The sequence below is a fragment of the Scardinius erythrophthalmus genome (assembly GCF_964197995.2).
Source record: "Scardinius erythrophthalmus genome assembly, chromosome: 22".
Lineage (NCBI taxonomy): Eukaryota > Metazoa > Chordata > Actinopteri > Cypriniformes > Leuciscidae > Scardinius > Scardinius erythrophthalmus.
In genome coordinates, this window is record NC_138242.1 from 30,494,814 (window position 1) to 30,517,654 (window position 22,841).

The window sequence follows — 22,841 nt, forward strand, 5'->3', positions numbered from 1 at the left end:
ACACAAACACATCTTGACATGTACAGTATTTGATGAAACGCAGTTGCATTGTTACAGCACTTGAGCTGATGTGTGCTCGTGTCCTCTGCAGGAGAGTGTAATTATGGTGGGAGGGTGACTGACGATAAAGACCGGAGACTGCTGATGTCCCTCCTCTCCATCTTCTACAGCTGGGAGCTCATTAAACAGGACAAGTATCGTGTGTGTGAGGGAGATCTGTACTATGTGCCGTCACACGCTCCCTACCAGGTACACACTCACACTGTGCACCAGGGGCGTCACTAGGCCCTTTTTAGGGGGGCTTCAGCCCCCCTAAACTTCTGCCCAGCCCCCCTAAAAAATATTTGATTAATATATTTTTTATCGCTTCAGTCCCCTTTAAAAAAACTCATTTGAAACGGCGGCAAGCTGCGTCAAGTTTCGGCTCCTCCCCTTATCTGAGTCTGCTTGGATTTAGCGCATTTTTCAATCTGCAGGGGCGCCGAGCAGAGCGAGGTGTGTCGTGAGTGCATTTATTGATAGATTGCTATGATATTACATCTGCATCGGTGCAGTTCTTTGTCATTTATGCATTGCAGTTTACATAATGTAATGTTACTGGAGCATTGGGAGCAACACGGGACGGTTCGGTTTCTCATCCAATACCAATACGTTTCGCTGCGTTCACCTTCAGCCCTTATCAGTGTGATAGTTGTTTTTTTCTACAAAACAAAAATGAAGCGATTAACACCCATGAAAACATACTTTAGAAAACGATCATGATTTATTTTAATTTACTTTTTAAACTTTAAAACATATTATTTTGTATTTCGTTATTACATTATGCTGCCATGCACAGAAATGATTAAAGACACACATCATTGTCTGAAAGCACTAGATGGCCCAGAGAGAGAAACATCATGTGGAGTTATTTTGTTTTGTATTAATAAATATAGTTTTGTATATATATACAACATAATAATGTATATATATATAATATAATAATGTATAATAATTAATATAATATATAATAATATAATAATAATATAATAAAATATAAATATAATAATGAATCAGTAGAAGTGTATACATATATTAGAGTAAGAGTAGAGTAAAGGGATTTGTGGTTTTCTTTTAAGCACTTGATTTATAGAAGTGGCAAATTGATAATTCATGTTGTTATTTTTAATAAATAGAAATAAATATAGAACAGATTAATCATATTGCCAATAGACAGTTACATTAATACACGTTTAGCTGGTTAGTTAAATGATTTGAAATTAAATAGATTTTCACGGGATGACTTGATGAATAACCAACCGTATTGTTGATTACAAAGCTTAAAAAATAAAATAAATAATTTATATTTCATTGTAGATGGACTTAGTTACCTAGCTTTCCTGGTAGCTTTGTCTGAGAAAATGATTCATAAATCAACCTATCAGTTGACCCTATGTTTACTTTCTTCACTGACAGAAAAAAATTAAAAGCCTGTATCAGTCAAAGCTCAGCTTTAGGAGGGGAAAAGACAGAGCAAGATAAAAACAAAGAGAAAAAGAGTGTGATGCTGATGAGGTGAGAAAAAAAACAGCTGCCCGCACATGGTTTTAAAGCTATTGTCATCCAATTTTTTTGGCCTTCAAAACATCTTAAAATGCACATATGTAGATCAGAGAAATCAAAATTTTCTCGGGGGAGCATGCCCCCAAACCCCCCTAACTACCTCACATTCAGTACCTCAGTGATTATAAAACCGTGCCATATGCATGTTACTGGATGAATGAATGAAACTACTTAATGAGCATTAGACCATAAACTAACTTTTTTTTTTTTTTTTTACATCATACCCTCATTGGGGGCTGAGCCCCCCTAAAATTAAAATCCTAGAATCGCCCCTGCTGTGCACCTTCATTAAATCAAGTCAAGTCACCTGTATTTATATTGCGTGTTATACAATACTGGTTGTTTCAAAGCTGCTTTACAGTGATACACACATAATGGGGACTTTTGTACCCGAAGAGCCTTTTCATAGTTCCTAAAACTATTGGCGAACGTACCCGGATTTTGGCGTGGAACTAGGAACCAAGGTTATAATCGTTAACGAAAACGAACGAAAAAACGAAAACTAGGTGGGAAAAAACATTGTCGTTAACTGAAATAAAAATAAAAACGAGGCATTGCAAAAAAACGATAACTAACTAAAACTGTAATGTGTGTTTGGCAAAACTAACTAAAATAAAATAAAATTATAGAGTAAATGTCCTTAGTTTTCGTCTTTGTCAAGGTCTTTCATTTTTTAAAGCTATTTAAAACACGCAGCGTATTCATTAAGTCCCCATGCGTCTCTCACATGCGCGCGCGCACACACACACACACACACACACACACAGCCCCTCCCCTCCGTGCACACCGCGTCTCCATGAGAACGAGTGTTCGTTCGACGTTGAAAGCAAGTTCGCGAAAGGTTGGTATCTCTATCTCGTGAACACCTTTACACAATCACACATTAAAAAGTGGTATAAAAATATTTTAAATTCTGAATATAATTTTGTCAGTGTGTTAATGTCGACCCGAGAAGCGATTGGCCTTCTTTAGAAAGTTAACTAGTCGCAAGTTTGAGGTAAAATGCACTTTTTGGTTGTGGTTGTCGATGTCAAAACACTATAAGCTGTGATTCAAATATAAAATAATGTTATGTCATTTTTTTACTTTTACACTGAATGTTTGCTGCTTAAATCCAGATGAGTAGGCTATTGGCTATTTTCTAAAATTGTATGATGTTTTTGTTGAGTTATTATTACACAATACTTTTTCCGACCTTTTTGAATCTTGCCCCTGACAAATAACCCAAATTACAAAAAAAGACTAAAACTAACACTAAAACTAATAAAAACTAAACTAAAACTAAGCATTTTCAAAAAATAAAAACTAAACTAAACTAGCAAACCCACTTTAAAAACTAATTAAAACTAAACTGAATTTGAAAACAAAAAGTCAAAACGAAATAAAAATAAAAACTAATGAAAAATGCAAAACTATAATAACCCTGCTAGGAACTAGGAACGATTTTAGTTTTAGGAACTCCTTTTGGAGGAACTAATTTAGCTCCTACTTCAGAGTCGGTCTAAACCAGCACTATAGGAACTATCCGTGACGTTAGTGTTCGCCGATTGGCCGAGCGCACGCGAAACACCAGCACCCGCCATTTTAAAAAATATATATATATTATAGCCTACATATTAACTCCAGAAACTAACTCTACGAACATGGAAAACTGATAGATGGGCCTCTTAACCTTTACTCTAAGGAGAAAATCCAACGCAACTTTGAGGGGACCAAGAGAAACATGATTATGTATTTCTGCTCAGCTAGCACAACAACAAGCGAGGCTTACGTCACTTCAGAGTTCCTGCTGGCGGTGCGAATGCAACCAGGAAGATGTTCCTAAGGGAACCATTAGTTCTCAGGGAACAACCCTGGTGGCTAGTTCCTAGTTCCTAGAACTGCCCGGTGCGAAAGCCCCTAGTGATCAATGATGCAAACATAATTCAATTCTGCTGTGAAGCAGCTTTAAAAAGACAATAGTGTCATTGTTTAGCTGAAGTCAGTTCATTATGCAAAAGAAACATAAACAAACTATTCTGATGCTTAATGGAATAGTTCACCCAGAAATGAAGTCATGTGATGCATTGTGTACAAGTTAAAACATTAAGACGTTCTGAATTATGATAATTTATGAGACATGCGAGGACCATGATGCATATTTAGGTGTCATGTTTGTGGCAGTTAATTATTATAGTTAATTAAAACTAAGCATCGTTATATAAAAAATTAAAATAACTGAAATATATATATATATATATATATATATATATATATATATATATATATATATAAAGTTTATTACATTTATTAAATATTTATTTTTATTTATTTTTAACTTAAACTTAACAATAATGAGAAATGCCAAGTAAAAAAAAAATATATATATATATATTTTTTTTTACTTATTTGATTTCAGATATTATTCAATTACTTGGCATTTTTCATTATTGTTAAGTTTAAGTTAAAAATAAATAAAAATAAATATTTAATAAATGTAATAATAAACTTTATTAATGTAGACATATAACTAAAACTACAACAAAGAAAAAACTAATTAAAATGGCAAAAACAACAAATTACTGAAACTGTAAATAAAAATTTTAATAAAAACAGAAAATCGAATACATTTAATAATAAACTTTATTAATAAAATTGTATTAACAAAACTATATAGACTACAACTAAACTAAAACTGCAAGTAAAATTTGAAATGAAAAAGGAACATTTAAAAATGAATTAAAAATATTAAGTATATTTGTATATTACGGATACTAAAATAGCACTGGCTTGTGGGGATTTGAGAGCTACAGAAGATGAATCTCTTTTATATGTAGAGTTATGTGGACTACATCCGCAACCTGCCCATCAGTGCTGAACCCGAGGTCTTCGGCCTCCACAGCAATGCTAATATCACCAAGGATAACCAGGAGACCAATCAGCTGTTAGACGGCGTGCTGCTGACGCTACCGAGACAAACTAGCAGCGGAGCCAAATCTCCACAGGTGGGAGGAGGCGGATCGTTAATGAAAAATGATTGACAGTTTTGTGTACCTGCTCTTCTGTCAGTGCGTTTGTCTGTGTCCACACAGGAAGTGGTAGACGAGCTGGCCGAGGGAATGCTGGCCAAGCTTCCCTGTGATTTTGACATTGAGATGGTGACCAATAAATACCCACTCCTGTATGAGGAGTCGATGAACACCGTCTTACGCCAGGAACTCATTCGCTTCAACAGGTACCAGACATATTCGTAACCTACATTACATACATCATAACATTACTGCTGTAGAGCTAGCAATGCCAAGGTTGTGTGTTAGGGCTGCACAATATATCGAAATGATCGAAATATCGCAAATGTATATATCGCGAAATGCATATCGCAACGGCTTGCAATAACTGGGATCATGAACAAAAGACAAAGAGAAAATCACTCACTGCTCTTGGCTAGATAACCTTTGTAGCTTTAATAAGAATCAGTATATATTTAATTCATACAGTGAAAACCAAGCAGTGTTTTATTTTTACATTTGATTATTCAGTTTCTGTTGTTAAAAAAGCCTAATGTAGGATAATCTGAACCCTGTGGTTTACACTGATGTTAAAATAACACTCTTATGCTACAGTAAAACACTGATGTTCTCTTTCAGAAGTTTTAGGGATGTTTTCTTGTCACAAAAAGAATGTGAAACACGCATGTATATAATTTTAAATATATTTTAAAGATAATTTACATTTATTTTACTCACTTTAAGCATTATCGTATCGCATATCGAATATCGCGTTATTTAATGACTTATCGCACATCGCATTTTTCTTCAATATCGTGCAGCCCTAGTTGTGGGTTTGATTCCCAGGAAATGCATGAACTTATCAAATGTATACCATGAATGCAATATAAGTTGCTTTGGATGTAAGCATCTGCCAAATGCATTAATGTAAATGTATAGGCTGTCAAAGGTGGTGCGTAGCAGCCTGCTAAACACCCAGAAGGCACTTCGGGGGCAGGTTGTGATGTCAGCCGAGCTGGAGAACGTCTTCAACAGTCTTCTCGTTGGGAAAGTGCCGGCCACATGGGCCGCCAAGTCCTACCCTTCCCTTAAACCCCTGGGAAGCTACATGTCCGACTTCCTCGCCAGGCTGCAGTTTCTACAGGTGAGCAAGTCCAACGGCTAAAGACAAACGCACACAGCAGGACACAAGCTCATGTTCCTTTAATGATGTGAATTGTTTCCAACTGGTGAACCTGCACTGAAAATATGTGGTGTACAAACAATCTTCACTCAGAAATTGCTAGTAAATTTCATAAATAACTATAGAACAACTGAAATAGTATTTTCTTGTAAAACATAACGTAATCCTTGTCAATGCTATTTCAGTAACAATGAGATACAGTTCTATTATAGTTGTAATTGATATTTTGAGATGGTTTTATTGTTATATTTTTCTGTTTTCATTTTGATTTAAACAAATTTTTGTTTTGAAACCTAGCTAAAATATTTTTTTTTTTGATATTTTACTTCAGATAATGTTGATTTTATTTCAAGCAATGAAAATGTTTTTTATTGTTTTAGTTAACTATATTAACCTTGCCTAGTCTGCAATTAATACAATGAATAATGTCATTATTGCAGCTTTAGGTGTTTTCGGTGTTATACGGTAGGGGGCGCTAGTAGGCATCTTCTGAAAGAGTAGAGAATCTCCGGATCAAAACACAGGCAAACAAGAAGCAGAAACAAGCGATAAAAGACATTGGCCGTTTCTCAATATGCGTTCTTCTCTGTACTTGTGTTCTTGTGGACTTGTGAAACGTCATCAGTCGCTGCCCAAGTACTGTCCCAATACACAAGTTTGAATTTTGACAAGAACGGTTAAAAATCACGGAAGTGTTCTTGACACGCCCATTTTACCGAGGATGCATAGGTTGGTAACTTGTGTGAACTTGACGGCAGAAATATCCCAGCATTCATTTCGGCATTCGAGGAAAGAGAGGCACAGCTAGTCGTTTTTCTACAATTTCGTACGCTATTTCATCACTAAATTCACTTCTGAGAACATTTGATGCGAGAAATCAACTGTGTAGATTTCAAATATTGGCATTTTTACGAAAATTTATAGCGAATCGAAAATGTGCTCAAACGTTTTCGGAAGTGAGAATCTCCATAAGCGTTGCTTTATTGTTATGAATATACATTACATTGTAGTGTACAGTTGTAGAGTAATCCCTTGAGCTGAGGGTAGGCTTGGGCGATAAAGCCTGGCTGTTATCGTCAATAATTCTCGTTATGTTTGGGTAACTTACTGCAGATGGCGTCTGTGCGGGGGTGTTATTGCGCAATACCAGCAAGAACACATCGTCTCAAACTGTCAGCAGCGTTCTGTGTGCTCGTCACCTTGTGAGTCCATTCTTCCAAGAACAACTAGCAAGAGCGTTCTCCCCAAGAACACAAGTTCGTTCTTTGCATTCTTGGTTTTGAGAAACACCCATTGCTTCTGTACATTGTAGTCTTAGGGAAAAAAAACATGATTTTCTCCGCTTTTTGCTAAAATTGTTGCCTTTTTTATGAAACTTACTTTATAGTGTTGATAAAAAAAGAATGCATGAAGCTATAAGAAAACTTTTTTTTTTTCAAGCAGAGGCTCTGTTCTTGTAGTGTGCACTAGGTGTAATAAGGACACTAGGTCAGCCAATGTGTGCTCTGAGATTATTGAAACCAGTTGTGCACTACTCACCAATCAGTTTCTAATTGTTCGGCCATCTTTGTGTGTGTGTGTGCTTTAGGACTGGATTGATAACGGCCCTCCGCCTGTGTTCTGGGTATCTGCGTTCTATTTCACTCAGTCGTTCCTCACTGGCGTGTCTCAGAATTTCGCTCGCAAGTACACCATCCCCATCGACTACATCGGCTTCGAGTATGAGGTTTGTGTGCCAATGAGAGAGTGAACTGAGTGTATGAGAAACAGGGTGATCTGTGCTTAATAAATTAATGTTTCTTAAACACTGACATTTTAAACTCAAAGTGATTTTGGTATATTCAGCTGCAAACAGTGTTATTACATTTTAAAATGACTCATTTCTATGTGAATATATTGTAAAATGTAATTTGTTCCTGTGATCAAAGCTGAATTTCCTGCATCATTACTCCAGTCTTCAGAGTCACATGATCCTTCAGAAATCATTCTAATATGCTGATTTGCTGCTCAAGAAACATTTCTGATTATTTTCAATGTTGAAAACAGTTGTACTGCTTCATTTTTTATTTTCTTTTTTTAACTAGGATACATTAATACTTTGAAAGAACCGCATTTATTTGTCTTAAATGTCTTTAATGTAAATTTTGATCAATTTAACATCCTTGCTAATTAAAAGTATACATTTATATTGAAAAAATAAACTAAAATGACCCCTAACTTGTGTATATCATAATGTGCATCATTTAGGTCTGTAAGCAGGAAACTAACATGGAGGGTAAGCCGGAGGATGGCGCGTATGTCCGAGGGCTTTTCCTCGAGGGAGCGTGCTGGGATCGGGAGCACATGGTTATCGGTGAGTCTGTTCCTAAAGTTCTCTTCGACCCGCTGCCCATAATCTGGCTGAAGCCTGGAGAGAGCGCAACTTTCCTGCACGAGAGCGTTTACATCTGTCCCGTGTACAAGACCAGCGCCAGGCGCGGGACTCTCTCCACCACTGGTCACTCCACCAACTACGTCCTGTCCATCGAGCTGCCCTCGGACCAGCCCCAGAAACACTGGATCAACCGCGGCGTCGCCTGCCTCTGCCAACTCGACAACTGAGCGCATCCACCACAGATTTTCAGTGTGTTTACATTGCAACATGCCAAACATATGAAAAACCAAAAAATATTAAATAAAATACAGCACTAATTAGCATATTGTGGTTCCTTTTAATATAATTGTATGGAATAATAAAACAAAATGGCTTAAAGCAGTATTGTGTAATTCTTCAGACGTTAGAGTCGGCATGTAATCAAAATGGACAATTCTTGTTTTTTGCAGTATTTATTATAAATTATTTATCTGTGCACATTGTATCTGTGCCTTGTAATCCTTAGGCCGGCTACACACGGGCTGTGTGGCGTTTTCTATGTCTTTGCACACCAGAAGCGTGTCTGACTGCTGCTAGCTGACATGATAAGCCCCATTAGTGATATATTCGACATATGGGGAGAGTTGTGGAAGGCCTATACTTCATGTTAAACATAAATATATAGCAGCAAAGACAACGTCGGCAGTATTGACGGCAAAATGGGCTACAGAATATTTCGTTCTGTATTGACAGGTGCAATATTTGAAAATCGATAATTACTATTTATTTTTATTTTTTTGCATTTATGTCAAAACCTAGAGACTTTCAAACATCAAAATGTCATTTATTAATATGTATTCATGTCAAAATGAACATCTTTTACAACAACATCTCTTCTCTGATGACGCGTTTATTGGCGTGAGGGCGGAGCAACCTGTCACTCACACGAGATCCACCAATAGAGAGCGTAAGTCCCTCCCCTTCCGGTGGACCACCATGGGACCTTATTTCGGAAAAATATTGTATGGTAGTCAATGGCGAGAGACAACAAATATTTTGATCTCGTTTGAATTGTGCCCTGAATAACACATATGATGTTTGTCAATTTAAAAGATACATTTTAAAGACAAGAAAGTTGCAGTTTGATGTAAAACTGTTGAGGTATAAGACTGTGAAAATACGTAATTACAAAGACTACAAACCCAAAAGGCGCACATGCGACGTCATACCTTTTCTCTCAATGAATGAGGCTAACTTTACTGAAGCTAACGTCTGTCATTTTTTCTATAGTCTTACATTATAATCGTAAGGTTACACAAGTGTTTTGTACCAGACTGCACACATACGATATTGGTGACGTACATAGTGGGAGACGAGAGATGTAGTTCATTGAGCGATTTTCACATAAAACTAAACGTTACTCTTCTGTTTTATGACAAACTACGACTTTCTTGACTTTCATAATTATCTTTTAAATTGACAAACATCATATGTGTAGTTCAGGGCACAGTTCAGACGGAATAAAAAGATAAGTTGTCTCTCGCCATTGACTACCATACATATTTTTTCCGAAATAAGGTCCCATGAGCCGGAAGCGGAGGGGCGGGACTTAGGCTCTGTCCAATCAATTTCCCACGGACAAAATCAAGCCCCTCCCTACATTTTCTCTTGTTCGAGAAGTCATTTCACTCAGATATACGTCACAATAGGGCAACTTCCGTTTCATGGTGACTTCTGTGAAGAAACCATTTCTAGTTAAAACTCAAAAGTTGAATGAATGATGAGAAATAAACTAATTAAAACACAGCTAGAATGCAACATTAACTGAGACCTTTATACAATGACAAAATAAATACACCTTTTAACATGAATCAAAACAGCTCACATTCGCATTCATCATGCTGTACACTGGCAGTGAGAGGAATTGCCCTGATCTGTTTCATAATGCAGCCTTTTTAAGATATGAACTACATGAACTGTCAAACTTTATAATGTTCCCTGGTGTTTCTCAACACAATGTCCTACACACTTTAAGACATCTGTTAGTGTGTCAGGTCTCATCCTGAGACTGTAGGTACACGGGTTTGGCTTGTTTCCGCAGTCTCTGCTGACCTCGCAACTTTCGGCCCTTCTGAGTGGCCAGACCCATCGGTGGAAGATACGTCTGAGAAAAAACATTTATGACATATTAGTGTGTAAATCTCACAAAAACTGCCAGGAAACATTTCCAAGTCATATTTCGGAATGTAAAGAAATATGAAGTAATGGCAATATTATTACAATATTGAAATAACAATAAGTAACGTTTAATAAAGAACTTTTTTAATCATAAATAGTGGTCATAAATACGGACCTAAATCTTTGTAAAAAGGCAAGAACGTGACCAAGTCATATTTCACCCCAAATAATTTTTATTTTTTTTGCATTATATTAATGAAAATGTTGATATATATATACAGTACCAGTCAAAAGTTTGGAAACATTACTATTTTTTCTATTTTTAATGTTTTTGAAAGAAGTCTCTTATGCTCATCAAGCCTGCAGTAAAAAAACAAAAAAAAAAACAGTACAATTTTTATTACAATTTAAAATAATGGTTCTCTTTTATAATGTACTTTAAAATGTAATTTATTTTTGTGATGCAAAGCTGAATTTTCATCAGCAAGTACTCCAGTCTTTGGTGTCTTATGATCCTTCAGAAATCATTCTAATATGATGATTTGATACTCAGTTATTATCAATGATGGAAACAGTTGTGCTGCTTAATATATTTTTTTGGAATACTTTTTTCAGGATTCATTGATGAGTAAAACGTTAACAGCATTTATTCATAAAAACAGCATTTATTCAAAATAAAAACATTTCTAACAATATAAATCGTTACCATCACCTTTTATCAATTTAACGCATCCTTGTTGAATTAAAGTACTAATTTCTTTAAAAAAAAAAATAGTTATTGTTCCCAAACTTTTGAACGGTAGTGTATATTGTTACAAAAGATTTCTATTCTAAATAAATACAGTTGTTTTTAACTTTTTATTCATCAAATAATCCTGAAAAAAGTGTCTCAGGTTATAAAAAAAATATTAAGCAGCACAACTGTTTCCAACATTGATCATAAATCATCATATTAGAATGATTTCTGAAGGATCATAAGACACCAAAGACTGGAGTGCTTGCTGATGAAAATTCAGCTTTGCATCACAAAAATAAATTACATTTTAAAATATATTAAAAAAGAGAACCATTATTTTAAATTGTAATAATATTTCATAATATTTCAGTTTTTTTTTTTGTTGTTGTTTTTTTAACTGCAGGCTTGATGAGCATAAGAGACTTCTTTCAAAAACATTAAAAATAGTAATGTTTCCAAACTTTTGACTGGTACTGTATATATAAAGACATATCTTCATGAGATTCACAAATATAGCAGTATTATTATTAGTGCCATGATCTTATGTGGAGGTACTTACTGGTCTGGGATAGGGGTTCCTATAATGCAGTCCTGCCATGAAAAACAAAATAAAAATCATTTTAACAGATCACCTGTTATTTGATAACGTCTTAAAAATGACATTAATTATTTCTCAGCTCATAAATGAAGCATTTGATATCATATACAGACCGATCTCTATCCGAGCTTCACACTCTTCAATGCATCTCTGGATTGATTCTGGATCTGTTATCTGTGACAGGGAGAAGACATGAGAGCGTGTTATAGATGTGAGCTCTCTCACAGGTCCTCGGGCGATGTGAGGTCGGCCCGCACCTGCTGGTTCTGTCGGAAGAGGGTTCGAGCCTCCAGAGCGATATATTTCCGCTCGGTGTCGGTGTCCTGAGGAAGAGCAGACTGAGCTTTCCAACTGCGTGCCACGCGCAGGATCCTCCTGTAGAGAGACAGCACATGTGGACGAGACATCCGGACCGCCTGTCAACATGAACTGACACAACAATACTGGACATGTTAGAAGAACTTGACAAGGCCCTTACTTCACCTTAGAAAAACATAGAAGTATTTTTTACCTTTACCTGTGGTATAAGTCCCCACTATATATATACACACACAAATAAATTATTAATCAGTGTGTATATATACAGTATATTAGTGCTGTCAAATCGATTAAGCGCATCTAACAAGTTTGTTTAAATACAATGTGTGTGTGTGTCTATGTATATATACAGTATATATATATATATATATATATGCATACACGTGTATGTACACACACATATACATATTATCTACACATTAAAAAAGATGGTTAGATGCGAATCATGCAATTAATCGATTTGATAGCATTAATATTCACACACACACATATATATAATTTCTACAATTATGCAGCAGTTATTTTATATATAATCAGCAGCATATTAGCATAATAAAGCATGATATATATATTATTTTAATTAATTATGCTGCATATTTCTGTTGAAATAATTCTTTTTATTCAGTATTAAATATAATGCGTACTACAAAACGTTATAAAAACAGAAATCAGTGCGTGACCTCTGTGTTGCTGTTAGGTAAACTGGATGGCTGTCAATAAGAGATTTGCAATATCCTTGACACATATTACAATTGTTACAGTCTTCCGTTGAATGCATTAATAATCTAGCTGCTCATTATCTCTACTTCCTGATGAAATAAACATTACCTATGGGTGATTAGATCAATACAGCTTATGTGAACATCTCCGCACTTCCGCACTCCAGCGTCCACGTGCTTGCGAGTGATGACGTCTCGAACTGCGGGGAGTTTTGTTTCGAACTAGTCCGGAAAGCTCCCGTGTTGCGCAGTCGCATGTCTGAGAGATGTTTGCGCCGTTTACGCCTGCGTCGCTTTTACGCATACTCCCTCGAACCCAAACAAAAAGAGAAACTGCGATCAATCAGCGGCCGATCTGCGTTACTCTGGTTCCGTGCGGCCGCATCGAGTCCCTCAGGATCACCTCCGTCCCCCCAGAAACGGTCCAAAGGAGCGGGAGCCGGTAAAGGAGGTGGTTTTACCGGAGCCGGTCCGGATCAGCGCAGGTTCGGTTCGGGTTCAGGGACAGGCTCGAGTCTGTAGGAAGTGATGCGGGGGGAAATGTCAACTATGATCATCTAATGACCCAAAGAGCATCCGAAGCACACAAAGAGAAGCCCTTTCTCCTGCTTTTACACAGAGATTCAGAACCGATCCGGTTCGGCTGGAGGGTGGGATTAGCTTTAGCTTTAGCATGACAGCAGGGATGCGCTGATTCTGAGCTATTTCATCATCTTTCCACAGGTAAATCAACACAAAACACCTTCGTTTCAGATACCCACTGTGTTTACGTGCTGAATGTACACATTTTATAGTTTACATGAAGTGTATTGTGTATAAATGATCCACACTTATCTGAAGCTAACCAGCTAAGCTGCTAACATGAGATCAGCTCTTTAAAAGACTTTAACTGTCATGTCGAGTGTTTCATTACTCACAAACAGTCGTATATTAATATATCACAACTATTAGTATAATTGTAGAGATTGTTTAGGGAGGATATAGAGTGTATTTGCTGTATATATGGACAGTTAATCATAATTTTAAAGGGAAAGTTTCTCATTTATACTGATAGAGAATCTAGTGAGCGACTTTGCTAAAAAGCATTATTGGGATCAAATTGCGCTTATGATGCCTTAAATATATTAAATAGATGACCCACAAATATTTTAAATGCTCAAAATGCTGCCTATGTAGACAGCATCTGTGTAAACATCTGTCTATATAATATATAACAGAGATTTTGTTCTCAGGACATTTAATATCATAAAATTGACATGGATTGACATTAAACCTGAATTATCTTCACCTAACAAAGAAGTACCATGGTGCTACTATGTTTTTACAGTGGTTTAACCATGATATTCTTTGAAGTACCTTAGTAACCTTACCAGAAAAAAATGTAAATAACTAAACCGAGATTTATATGAATAACAATATATTAAAATGTGTAAATAAAAGAGTAAATAACAGTACAGTACTGTAATGAATAGAGAAAACAACATAATATAGCTTAATAGAAACTAGACATTTTCCAAATAATACTAATTATTTACAGTCTAAATTGGGTCTTTCCTCAAGAAACTATAAAGATTGCTTTTAAATTTTAGTGTGGGTGTCCGTGGCGTCAAAAAGATTGAAAACCCCTTAGTGTACTTGTGCTATTAGTGTGGTTCCATGGTATTCCTTTGAGTAATTTGGAGCGGCATGTAAATACTTTGGTAAATTAATATGCTAATCATACAGTCACATGATATGTCTTAAAGCATGTCAGTCAATATCCAATTACCATGTTATCATCCTATGAAAATCCTGTTATACTAGTAAATGCATCACATAATGGAAGTAAATTGGGTTGTGAATGCTGTTCCTTGCTGATTATTAACCTGCAAATTAGTTCATGACCTATGACCTTTTCCCCCAAATGCTGCCCACATCCCCACCAGGTGTATGTTGCTATGACGATGACCCCTTTCAGGTTATATGTCATTTAATCGTGGCACTGGTCACGTCAGCAATCCAACACCTCTAATGTAACCCAGCTCCGATTTAGCCTGTTTTATTTAGGTTAGCTCATGGGTATTGTGTTGTGGGTTAGTTAGTTAGTTAGAGCATGAGGATCAGGTGTGTGAAAGTGTCTCGGAGGATTGAGGTGTGTTGTTTAGATGGTGTGTTTCTGATCGCTCTGTCACTTTTGCTTGGCTCTTTGGCTCAGGCTAGCGGATGTTCCGGCCGTCTCCATGGAGTTTCCTCAGATGACACGTCGGTTCACTGCTCGGGGATTTGGGTGAGTGTCCCGTACCACTGCACAACACGCGTGTTCCCGATCCATGGTGATGTAGTCGCTCTGAGCCTGCTCTGATAGCCACAAGCACAAGCAGTCTCATCCCAGAGTCCTCAGCGTTCAATATAAAGCAGGTCGTGTTGCTCCTGGATGCTGATTGGTCGATACAGCGTTCCAGTGTTTATCACCGCACAGCATCCGTAGAGGCCAGATGCTAACGTACATGTCACTGTAGACCTACAAGCGGAAGGACGATACTAGATTTAAATATTTTTATTATATAATAATCACTCAAGGCAAGTATATCAATGTCCTTTATCTGTGAAGTAGATCTTTTATAAAATACAAAAATAAATATAACTATAATAACAAGTAAAATACAAATATTCTACTTTATAATTTTGCAAATATTGTCTCATTCATGTTATATATATATATATATATATATATATATATATATATATATATATATATATATATTTTATATTTGATTTATTATATTTATAATTTTTTTTTTTATATATTACCAAAGGTAAAATGCATTATAATATTTGCAGATTCCTTGTTTTAACGCATTATACTTTCTAAAGATGTAACAATGAATAGATAAGTTTTATTATATATTATAACTGTGCATTAGAGGTGTAAAGTGTTGCCATAATATATATATATATGGTTGATTTGAAGTAAATATTCTACTTTATAATTATGCAAATATTCTCTCTTAAAATTATTAAATCTATCTATCTATCTATCTATCTATCTATCTATCTATCTATCTATCTATCTATCTATCTATCTATCTATCTATCTATCTATCTATCTATCTATCTATCTATCTATCTATCTATCTATCTATCTATCTATCTATCTATCCATCTATATATGCACACAATATATGGTTAGAGCTGAAGGACATTGTTTGGCAAAGGTTATAAATCGACAAAATAGCCAAATAAAATGAGGCCCTTAAATATTGAATTCCTCTCATGGCTAATTATGGTACTTATTCATATTTGACACATTCTATAGTTTATTGTTCATTTTAAATTACTTTGCATAACATAATAAAGCATAACAGAATTGTCCCCATAAGCAAACTGTGTCTCACTGCATGAAAAAAATAAATCAGAAGAGAGACATCCTGCATTTTATGTAATATTGTACACATAAACAAAGAAGCCCACATCTGAATTATTTTCATGAACACACATTGTTCTCATTCCTCAAAGTCATTGTAGAGCTCTACAAACGGTTATTCTAAGAACTTCAGATCGGATCCCTTGGCGTTCAGCCTTCGCTCGTCCCGGCCTAGTAACACAGTTTTTAGGTGCGTTTGTTAATGTCATAGTGGAAGCGTTTATGATCCGTCTCTGTGACCAATCAGAATGCAGGAGGAGCGCCAGATTCGCTGAATTAAAGCTCTCTGCGTTCTGTCACACACTGATCACTACTTCAACAACCACAGTGCAGGGATCTCACCACACTGGTTCATGTCCTGCCCAAACTCTGATTCACTGGCAGGGCCTAATTTAACACACACTGTTTAACTGGCTTCCCTTGTTCAGAGGAAGTGAGAAAGCTGCGCACATGATGATTCAATATATTGTTCTTCAGGTTTGCCTTTTAATTCTAAAGAAAATTCACAAGTTAAGAAATCAGTCGAGGGAGTGTTGACCACAGTGAGATGAGTGGAAGGAAGTGAAGCTCAGGTTCATCTAGGGAACTTTGTATTTGTGGACTTGGAAAGAGGAACAGTGTACGTGCGATACAGATTCCTCTGATAGCCATTGTTCTGTGGAAGCGGGACGGAAAGGCTTGTGAGAATCTTTGACATTTACCCTCAGAAAGTCCAGCTGGATTTTAATATTACAGTAATGTGAGCATGAAATCATAATTGACTCTATACTCAATATTTCAGTGATGCTTTATGTTTATGTTAAGGAACAATGCACATTAACTGACATGAGCGCTTGTGTGTATCCGTCATGTTAATGTAAGATCTGCAGGCCCTGCCAGGTTGATGATGGTAAGAAGAATAAGAGAAGAACAAAAAATGAATTATATGAATACACATACCTACAATTAGTAAAACAATGGTATGACCATATGGAACATAAAACACGAAAGTAAAGGACATTTTAGTAAACATAAACAGAAGAATATTATAGGCTCAAAAATGCAAACAAAATTACTTTAAATCACAAGCAGACGAAAAACACTTTAGTTTAGTGTCCGGTTCTCACTGTTAACTAGCTGCTCGTTAGCATGCATATTACTAGAATATCGGCTGTTTATTAGCACATATTAATGCCTTTATTCTGCATGATCATATTCTACATCCCTTAATCACCCAATACTTAAACTTAAAAGTGCTGTATGTAACTTTTTCACTCTACTAAAGCATAAAAATACCATAATATGTTTGGGAATATTGAGGAAACAACATTCACATACTCGTTTCTCTGAGAGACACCTCTACAGCCAGTTACAGTGCTATGCATAATTTTAGACACCCATGCTAAAGTTGACTAAAAAGTGGAATAAAAAATCATCTTTTGGAAATTGAACTTAATGCCTTAATTTAAAAAAATTAGGAAAAATCCAACCTTTAAGGACACCAATTTTCTTTGTGAATGAATAATGTGTAATTGGCATGGAGTACTTTCCATAAGATCTTCTCTCAATGCAAATCAAACCAGCTATTAGGCTAACTGAAATAAAACCATGCCAATCTCTAGGTATGGTGAAGGCTATGTGATGATGTGGGGCTATTTTAATTCCAAAGGCCAAGGGAACTTTATCAGGATGCATAGTATCCTGGATCCATGAAGTAACTGGCCTTTAAAAATAAAAATCTGCCTGCCTCTATGGGAATTTAACATAGGGGTGTCCAAACTTATGCACCCTGTATTTTAAGGAAGAACATTTATTTATTTATGATACATTATTCATTCACAAAGAAAATTGGTGTCCTTAAAGGTTGGATTTCTCCTAATTTTTTTAATTAAGGCATTAAGTTCAATTTCCAAAAGATGATTTTTTTTAGTCAACTTTAGCATGGGTGTCTAAACTTATGCATAGCACTGTATTTTACTTTGAAATGTGCGTTTCCAGGCTGGAATGTTTGTTATTGTTTTGGTCTGTGATACTGCATGTTGACAATTTTCATTGTCCATTGCGCTGGTTCCTGTTGCGTGTGCTCAAACTGGCAACCCGTGTGAGCGCCGTCCAGTCTGAGGAGCAGGCGGCGGGAGAAACGACGATCTCCGATATTTTGAATTCGACTGCAGTACCAATTTCAACCACTAGTTGTCATTCTTACATACTGCACCTTTAACTCCCTTACTCCCTAATAAGCCGTAATCGTCGTAGTTAAGAGTGAGAATTGGACCCTAATCTAAAGTGTGACCCTTAAAGCTTTAACGTGACTGGTCTGATTCCCCGTGATGAATGTTGGATCTGAATCTTCAGGGCATGGTGACTGCTGTCCGTCAGCCAGTGGGCGTCTAGCAGGGGTCGCCTGGACCTGAAGGAAGACCTCCGAAACAGGACGAGGGAGACCGACACGAGAACGAGAGCGACATGGGTCAGTGTGTGACTAAATGCAAAAACCCCACGTCCTCTCTGGGCAGTAAAAGCGATGCTGGGAAATCTCACGGGAAGAAAGGCGGCACTGGCGGCGCGCACAAGGAGGAAGTGGCCAAGTCTTCCGTCGACGTTATTTTCAACGGCACCAAAGTGTCCGAGGTCACCGTGGAGGGCGGCGTGGCTCCGACCCTCTCGGCGCTGGACGTGCGGCGGGATCAGTCCGCGCAGGACGGGGACGGGGTGTCGCTCGCTCGGATACACGACATGTTCTCGTGTTATAAAGACGAGCACGAGGATGCCATCCTGGAGGAGGGGATGGAGCGCTTCTGCAACGACCTGTGCGTCGATCCGGCCGAGTTCAAAGTTCTGGTGCTGGCGTGGAAGTTCCAGGCTGCTACCATGTGCAAGTTTACAAGGTGAGTTAGATGTGTGGAGGGGTTCAACAACACACAGACGAGGTTGAGAGACACTACCGGGAAGTTTGGGGTCAGGAAGGCTGCATTTATCTCATCAAAAATACAGTAAAAACAGTAATATTGTGGAATATTATTATAATTTAAAAGAAGCGTTTTCTTTTGTAATGTATTCTAAAATGTAATTTATATCCTGTGATCAAAGCTGAATTTTCAGCATCATTACTCCAGTCTTCAGTGTCACATGATCCTTCAGAAATCATTCTAATATGATGATTTGATGATTATCAATATTGAAAACAGTTGTTCTGCTTCATATTTTTGTGGAAACTGATATTTTTTTAAAAGTCCCAAACTTTAAGACAATCCCAGAATGCACTGCTTCACAAGAAAATCCATTCAAAATGGCAGTTGAAGCACATTTGTGTGTGCGTTATGCTAATGTGGGAATCATTCAGTCTTCATGCTGTGTAATTGATTACTGTATACCAAAATGCAATGCACACAGACTGACCTTCTGTTTAATGTGCAGCAAAAGACATAAATCATCATTTGTAACCGTTCTGTCATTGTTTAACAGTCAGAATTTAATTATCGTAATTATTTAAGTCGTGATAACTGGATGCTACTTGCCGAATTACACATGTGGTCGAAGCAGAATGATAGGATTGCGTTCTGAACAGCCACAGAGTTCTACAGCACAGCATTGTGGGTATTATAAGGGTAAGAGGCAAAAATGTGAATTTCAGTTGAGAAAACAAAGCAATAAAAAGATGTTTTCACAGTTTTATTGTTGAATAGCAGTGGTGTCTGCGGGTACAGACGTTACACTGGGGTGAGAGATCATTAGTCACTGTAGTTCCTACACACACACACACACACACACACACACACACACACACACACACACACACACACACACACACACACACACACACACACACACACACACACACACTCACACACACTTGCAAAGATTGCTTCATCTAGTCAAAGTGTTGCAATGACACCATGTGCAGCCGTGTGTTTGTCAGAGTTTCAATTGGCATGAAATCAAAATTCACCCTGTCTGTTTTGTAAATGTATGTTATATATCTTATTGTGAACAATTCATCCATGCATGTTTGATTTTCTTAACATTTTGACCTCATAATCTTCAATCTGCTTACATATGCCAAGCTTCTCCAGTCATTTTGTCCGTTTAAACACCGCCCTGTTCTTACAACAGACTGCATGCTTTCATTCAGATCCAACTCTCACGCACAGAATCAAGTCTGTCAGGCCTCCTCCTACATGATAATCTATTTCACTCGCATATACGTCACAATACAGAAGAAAACATCTCTCGCTATTTCCTTTTATGGGTCAAAAGTCAACTAATGCTACTATGGTTTATAAAATAAATGTCTTAAATAATAGTATAATTAATTCTTAAAAAGAGTTATATATACCATTCTAATGTTTGAGGCCCCTTAGTAAAAAGTGACAGTAAACACATTTAGATTTCTATTTCAAATAAATGCTGTTCATTCTATTCCTCATAGAATCCTGAAATAAATGTCACGAGTTCCACAAAAATATGAGCTTTTTTAAACATTGATAATAATCAAAAATGTTTCTTGAGCATTAAATCAGCATATTAGAATGATTTGTGAAGGATCATGTGACACTGAAGACTGGAGTAATGATGCTGAACATTCAGCTTTGATCACAGGAATAATATATTTCACAATATTACTGTATTTTTTATCAAATAAATGCAGCCTTGGTGTTCCCAAACTTTTAAAGAGTATTAATAATCATCTGATGCTTCTAGACATGCAGTTCATACTGAAAAAAATTGTAATGTATAATTAAAAACTCCACCTATAGTAGTTCTGTGAGTCAGGGTTGTTCTAGTTTACTAAAACCATTACAAATATATTTCAGCTAGTTGCCAAGGCATCATTTCTCATTTTTATTTAGTTTACCTTGATGTACTAAAATAATAACAACATTAACTGATAAAAAAACAAATCAATTTTCAAATTAAAAAATGAATTCACAAAATGATCTATGATACGAACATAAATCTAAATAACATTTTTTGCATCCTTGCTTCAAGAGTCATTCTCAGTTGCAATGTCAAATCCCAGTGTGTTTTGTGTGTGTGTGTGTGTCTCAGGAGGGAGTTTGTGGACGGCTGTAAGGCGATCCAGGCCGACAGTATCCCGGGAATCTGCTCTCGGTTCCCCGTGCTGCTAGAGGAGTCTCGAGGAGAGGAGAGTTTCAAAGATCTCTACCGCTTCACCTTCCAGTTCGGGCTGGACGCGGAGCAGGGCCAGCGCTCCCTCCAGCGCTCCATCGCCATCGCCCTGTGGCGGCTCGTCTTCACGCTGGACTCGCCCCCGGTGCTGGAGCGCTGGCTCGACTTCCTCTCGGACAACCCGTGCGCCGTGCGCGGCATATCCCGCGACACCTGGAACATGTTTCTGAACTTCACGCAGAGCATCGGGCAGGACCTCAGCAACTACAGCGAGGACGAGGCTTGGCCCAGCCTCTTCGACTCGTTCGTGGAGTGGGAGACGGAGCGGCGGCGGAGAGAACGAGCGCACGAGGGGTCCGAGGCCGATCCCCCGGCGGACTGTGAGGCCTCGTCCGTGTGGCCGGGACCTTGAGGAACCGTGTGTTTTGGGATGGTGGTGAACTCTGGACGATGACGTGCGTGTGTGTGTGTGTGCGGAGGTGTTTCTGAGCCCGTCACTCTCCATCCGGATTCTAGATATCGTTATGGAATTTTTGGTCTTATCGCATTGGGCATCCCAGTGCGCTCTCTTGACTTTTGTTTTAATGAAAGGGCTCCAAACGAAATGTTTTTTTAAGCACTTTTATTTAAGTTATTGCTGTTGTTCATTTCATTTGTTTTAAAATTCACATTTCATCCAGAGCGGTTTCTTCTCGCTAATATTTTGGGATTCACCTGCACGCCAAAGAAAAGGGAATTCTGTCAGCTGCCTACCGAGTTTGAATACACACACACACACACACACACTCACACACTCGTGCACACATACACTCACACACGCACATTCACACTCAAACGCGTGCGCACACACACACACACACACACACACACACGCACATATTTATGCACTAAAGAAACCCACACATCCATATGGCAGCAAAACTGCTGTTTTGAACGGTTATATTTGGGCTTCTGTTGGCTGAGGAGTGTGTGTGGTGTTCTGTTGGCTGAGGAGTGTGTGTGTGGTGTTCTGTTGGCTGAGGAGTGTGTGTGGTGTTCTGTTGGCTGAGGAGTGTGTGTGGTGTTCTGTTGGCTGAGGAGTGTGTGTGGTGTTCTGTTGGCTGAGGAGTGTGTGTGGTGTTCTGTTGGCTGAGGAGTGTGTGTGCTGCTGTTTAACATCAGACTGCAGTGATTGATGTTCTGAAGCCTCATTCCTCATGTGCTTCCCTGCTCTTCTTTTCTTCTTATCATTCGATGCTTCTGATGCATTCATTCATTCATTCATTCATTCATTCTGCCATTCACTCATGTATTCTCAACAACGGTCAGGTGTGTGTGTTTGTGTGTGTGTGTGTGTGTGTGTGTGTGTGTGTGTGTGTGTGTGTGCGCGTGCATGAGGAAATACAGATTCATTTGCAGTTGGATGTCTGCTGTGAGCTTTTTCTTTTATTTTACAGTTTACATTCTTTTATTTTTTTTAATTCAAATTTATTTTATTTCATCTTTTGTGTCTGGTTTTATATAAATGATACAGTTTATAATGAATAAAAATGTGTTGAACATTGGATTTTAGTGTGTCTTTTTATGTTCACTTTTTGATCTCTGACATTTAGTTACCATAACAAAGCATTTATTTTATCTTAAAATCAGACTTTATTATTAGTAATATGCAGTGC

At 37.4% G+C, this 22,841-nt stretch overlaps 3 protein-coding genes and 1 gene segment (V, D, J or C); 2 read left to right on the forward strand and 2 right to left on the reverse strand.

The window, feature by feature from the left end:
* The window catches only part of dnah3 (dynein axonemal heavy chain 3), a gene marked incomplete at its 5' end in the record, with an annotated part of 44,404 nt that extends 35,878 nt beyond the window's left edge, over positions 1-8,526 (forward strand). The window contains 6 exons of the mRNA XM_081352112.1: positions 92-249; positions 4,419-4,586; positions 4,674-4,816; positions 5,529-5,733; positions 7,361-7,498; positions 8,020-8,526. Coding sequence (XP_081208238.1) covers positions 92-249; positions 4,419-4,586; positions 4,674-4,816; positions 5,529-5,733; positions 7,361-7,498; positions 8,020-8,373 — 1,166 coding nt within the window. The 3' untranslated portion in view covers positions 8,374-8,526. The remainder of the gene's footprint in view (positions 1-91; positions 250-4,418; positions 4,587-4,673; positions 4,817-5,528; positions 5,734-7,360; positions 7,499-8,019) is intronic.
* The window catches only part of LOC308682903 (Ig kappa chain V region 4135-like), a 1,009,768-nt gene that overhangs the window by 697,565 nt on the left and 289,362 nt on the right, over positions 1-22,841 (reverse strand).
* lyrm1 (LYR motif containing 1) lies at positions 8,953-12,996 on the reverse strand. Its single transcript, XM_081352409.1, has 5 exons — positions 12,784-12,996; positions 11,895-12,066; positions 11,751-11,811; positions 11,599-11,630; positions 8,953-10,289 (listed from the first exon to the last, which is right to left on the reverse strand). The coding sequence occupies exons 2-5, from the start codon at positions 12,042-12,044 to the stop codon at positions 10,176-10,178; spliced, it is 357 nt and encodes a 118-aa protein (XP_081208535.1). The 5' UTR covers positions 12,045-12,066; positions 12,784-12,996; the 3' UTR covers positions 8,953-10,175.
* Positions 13,023-22,730, forward strand: dcun1d3 (defective in cullin neddylation 1 domain containing 3). Of its 2 annotated transcripts, XR_014029167.1 has the most exons (5): positions 13,023-13,397; positions 14,869-14,940; positions 18,412-18,944; positions 21,106-22,179; positions 22,236-22,730. XR_014029167.1 is itself a non-coding variant. In XM_081352408.1 (4 exons), the coding sequence occupies exons 3-4, from the start codon at positions 18,523-18,525 to the stop codon at positions 21,596-21,598; spliced, it is 915 nt and encodes a 304-aa protein (XP_081208534.1). In that variant the 5' UTR covers positions 13,257-13,397; positions 14,869-14,940; positions 18,412-18,522; the 3' UTR covers positions 21,599-22,730. The 2 variants fall into 2 exon arrangements, 1 of the variants encoding a protein (XP_081208534.1); XM_081352408.1 differs by having other exon boundaries at positions 13,257-13,397; positions 21,106-22,730.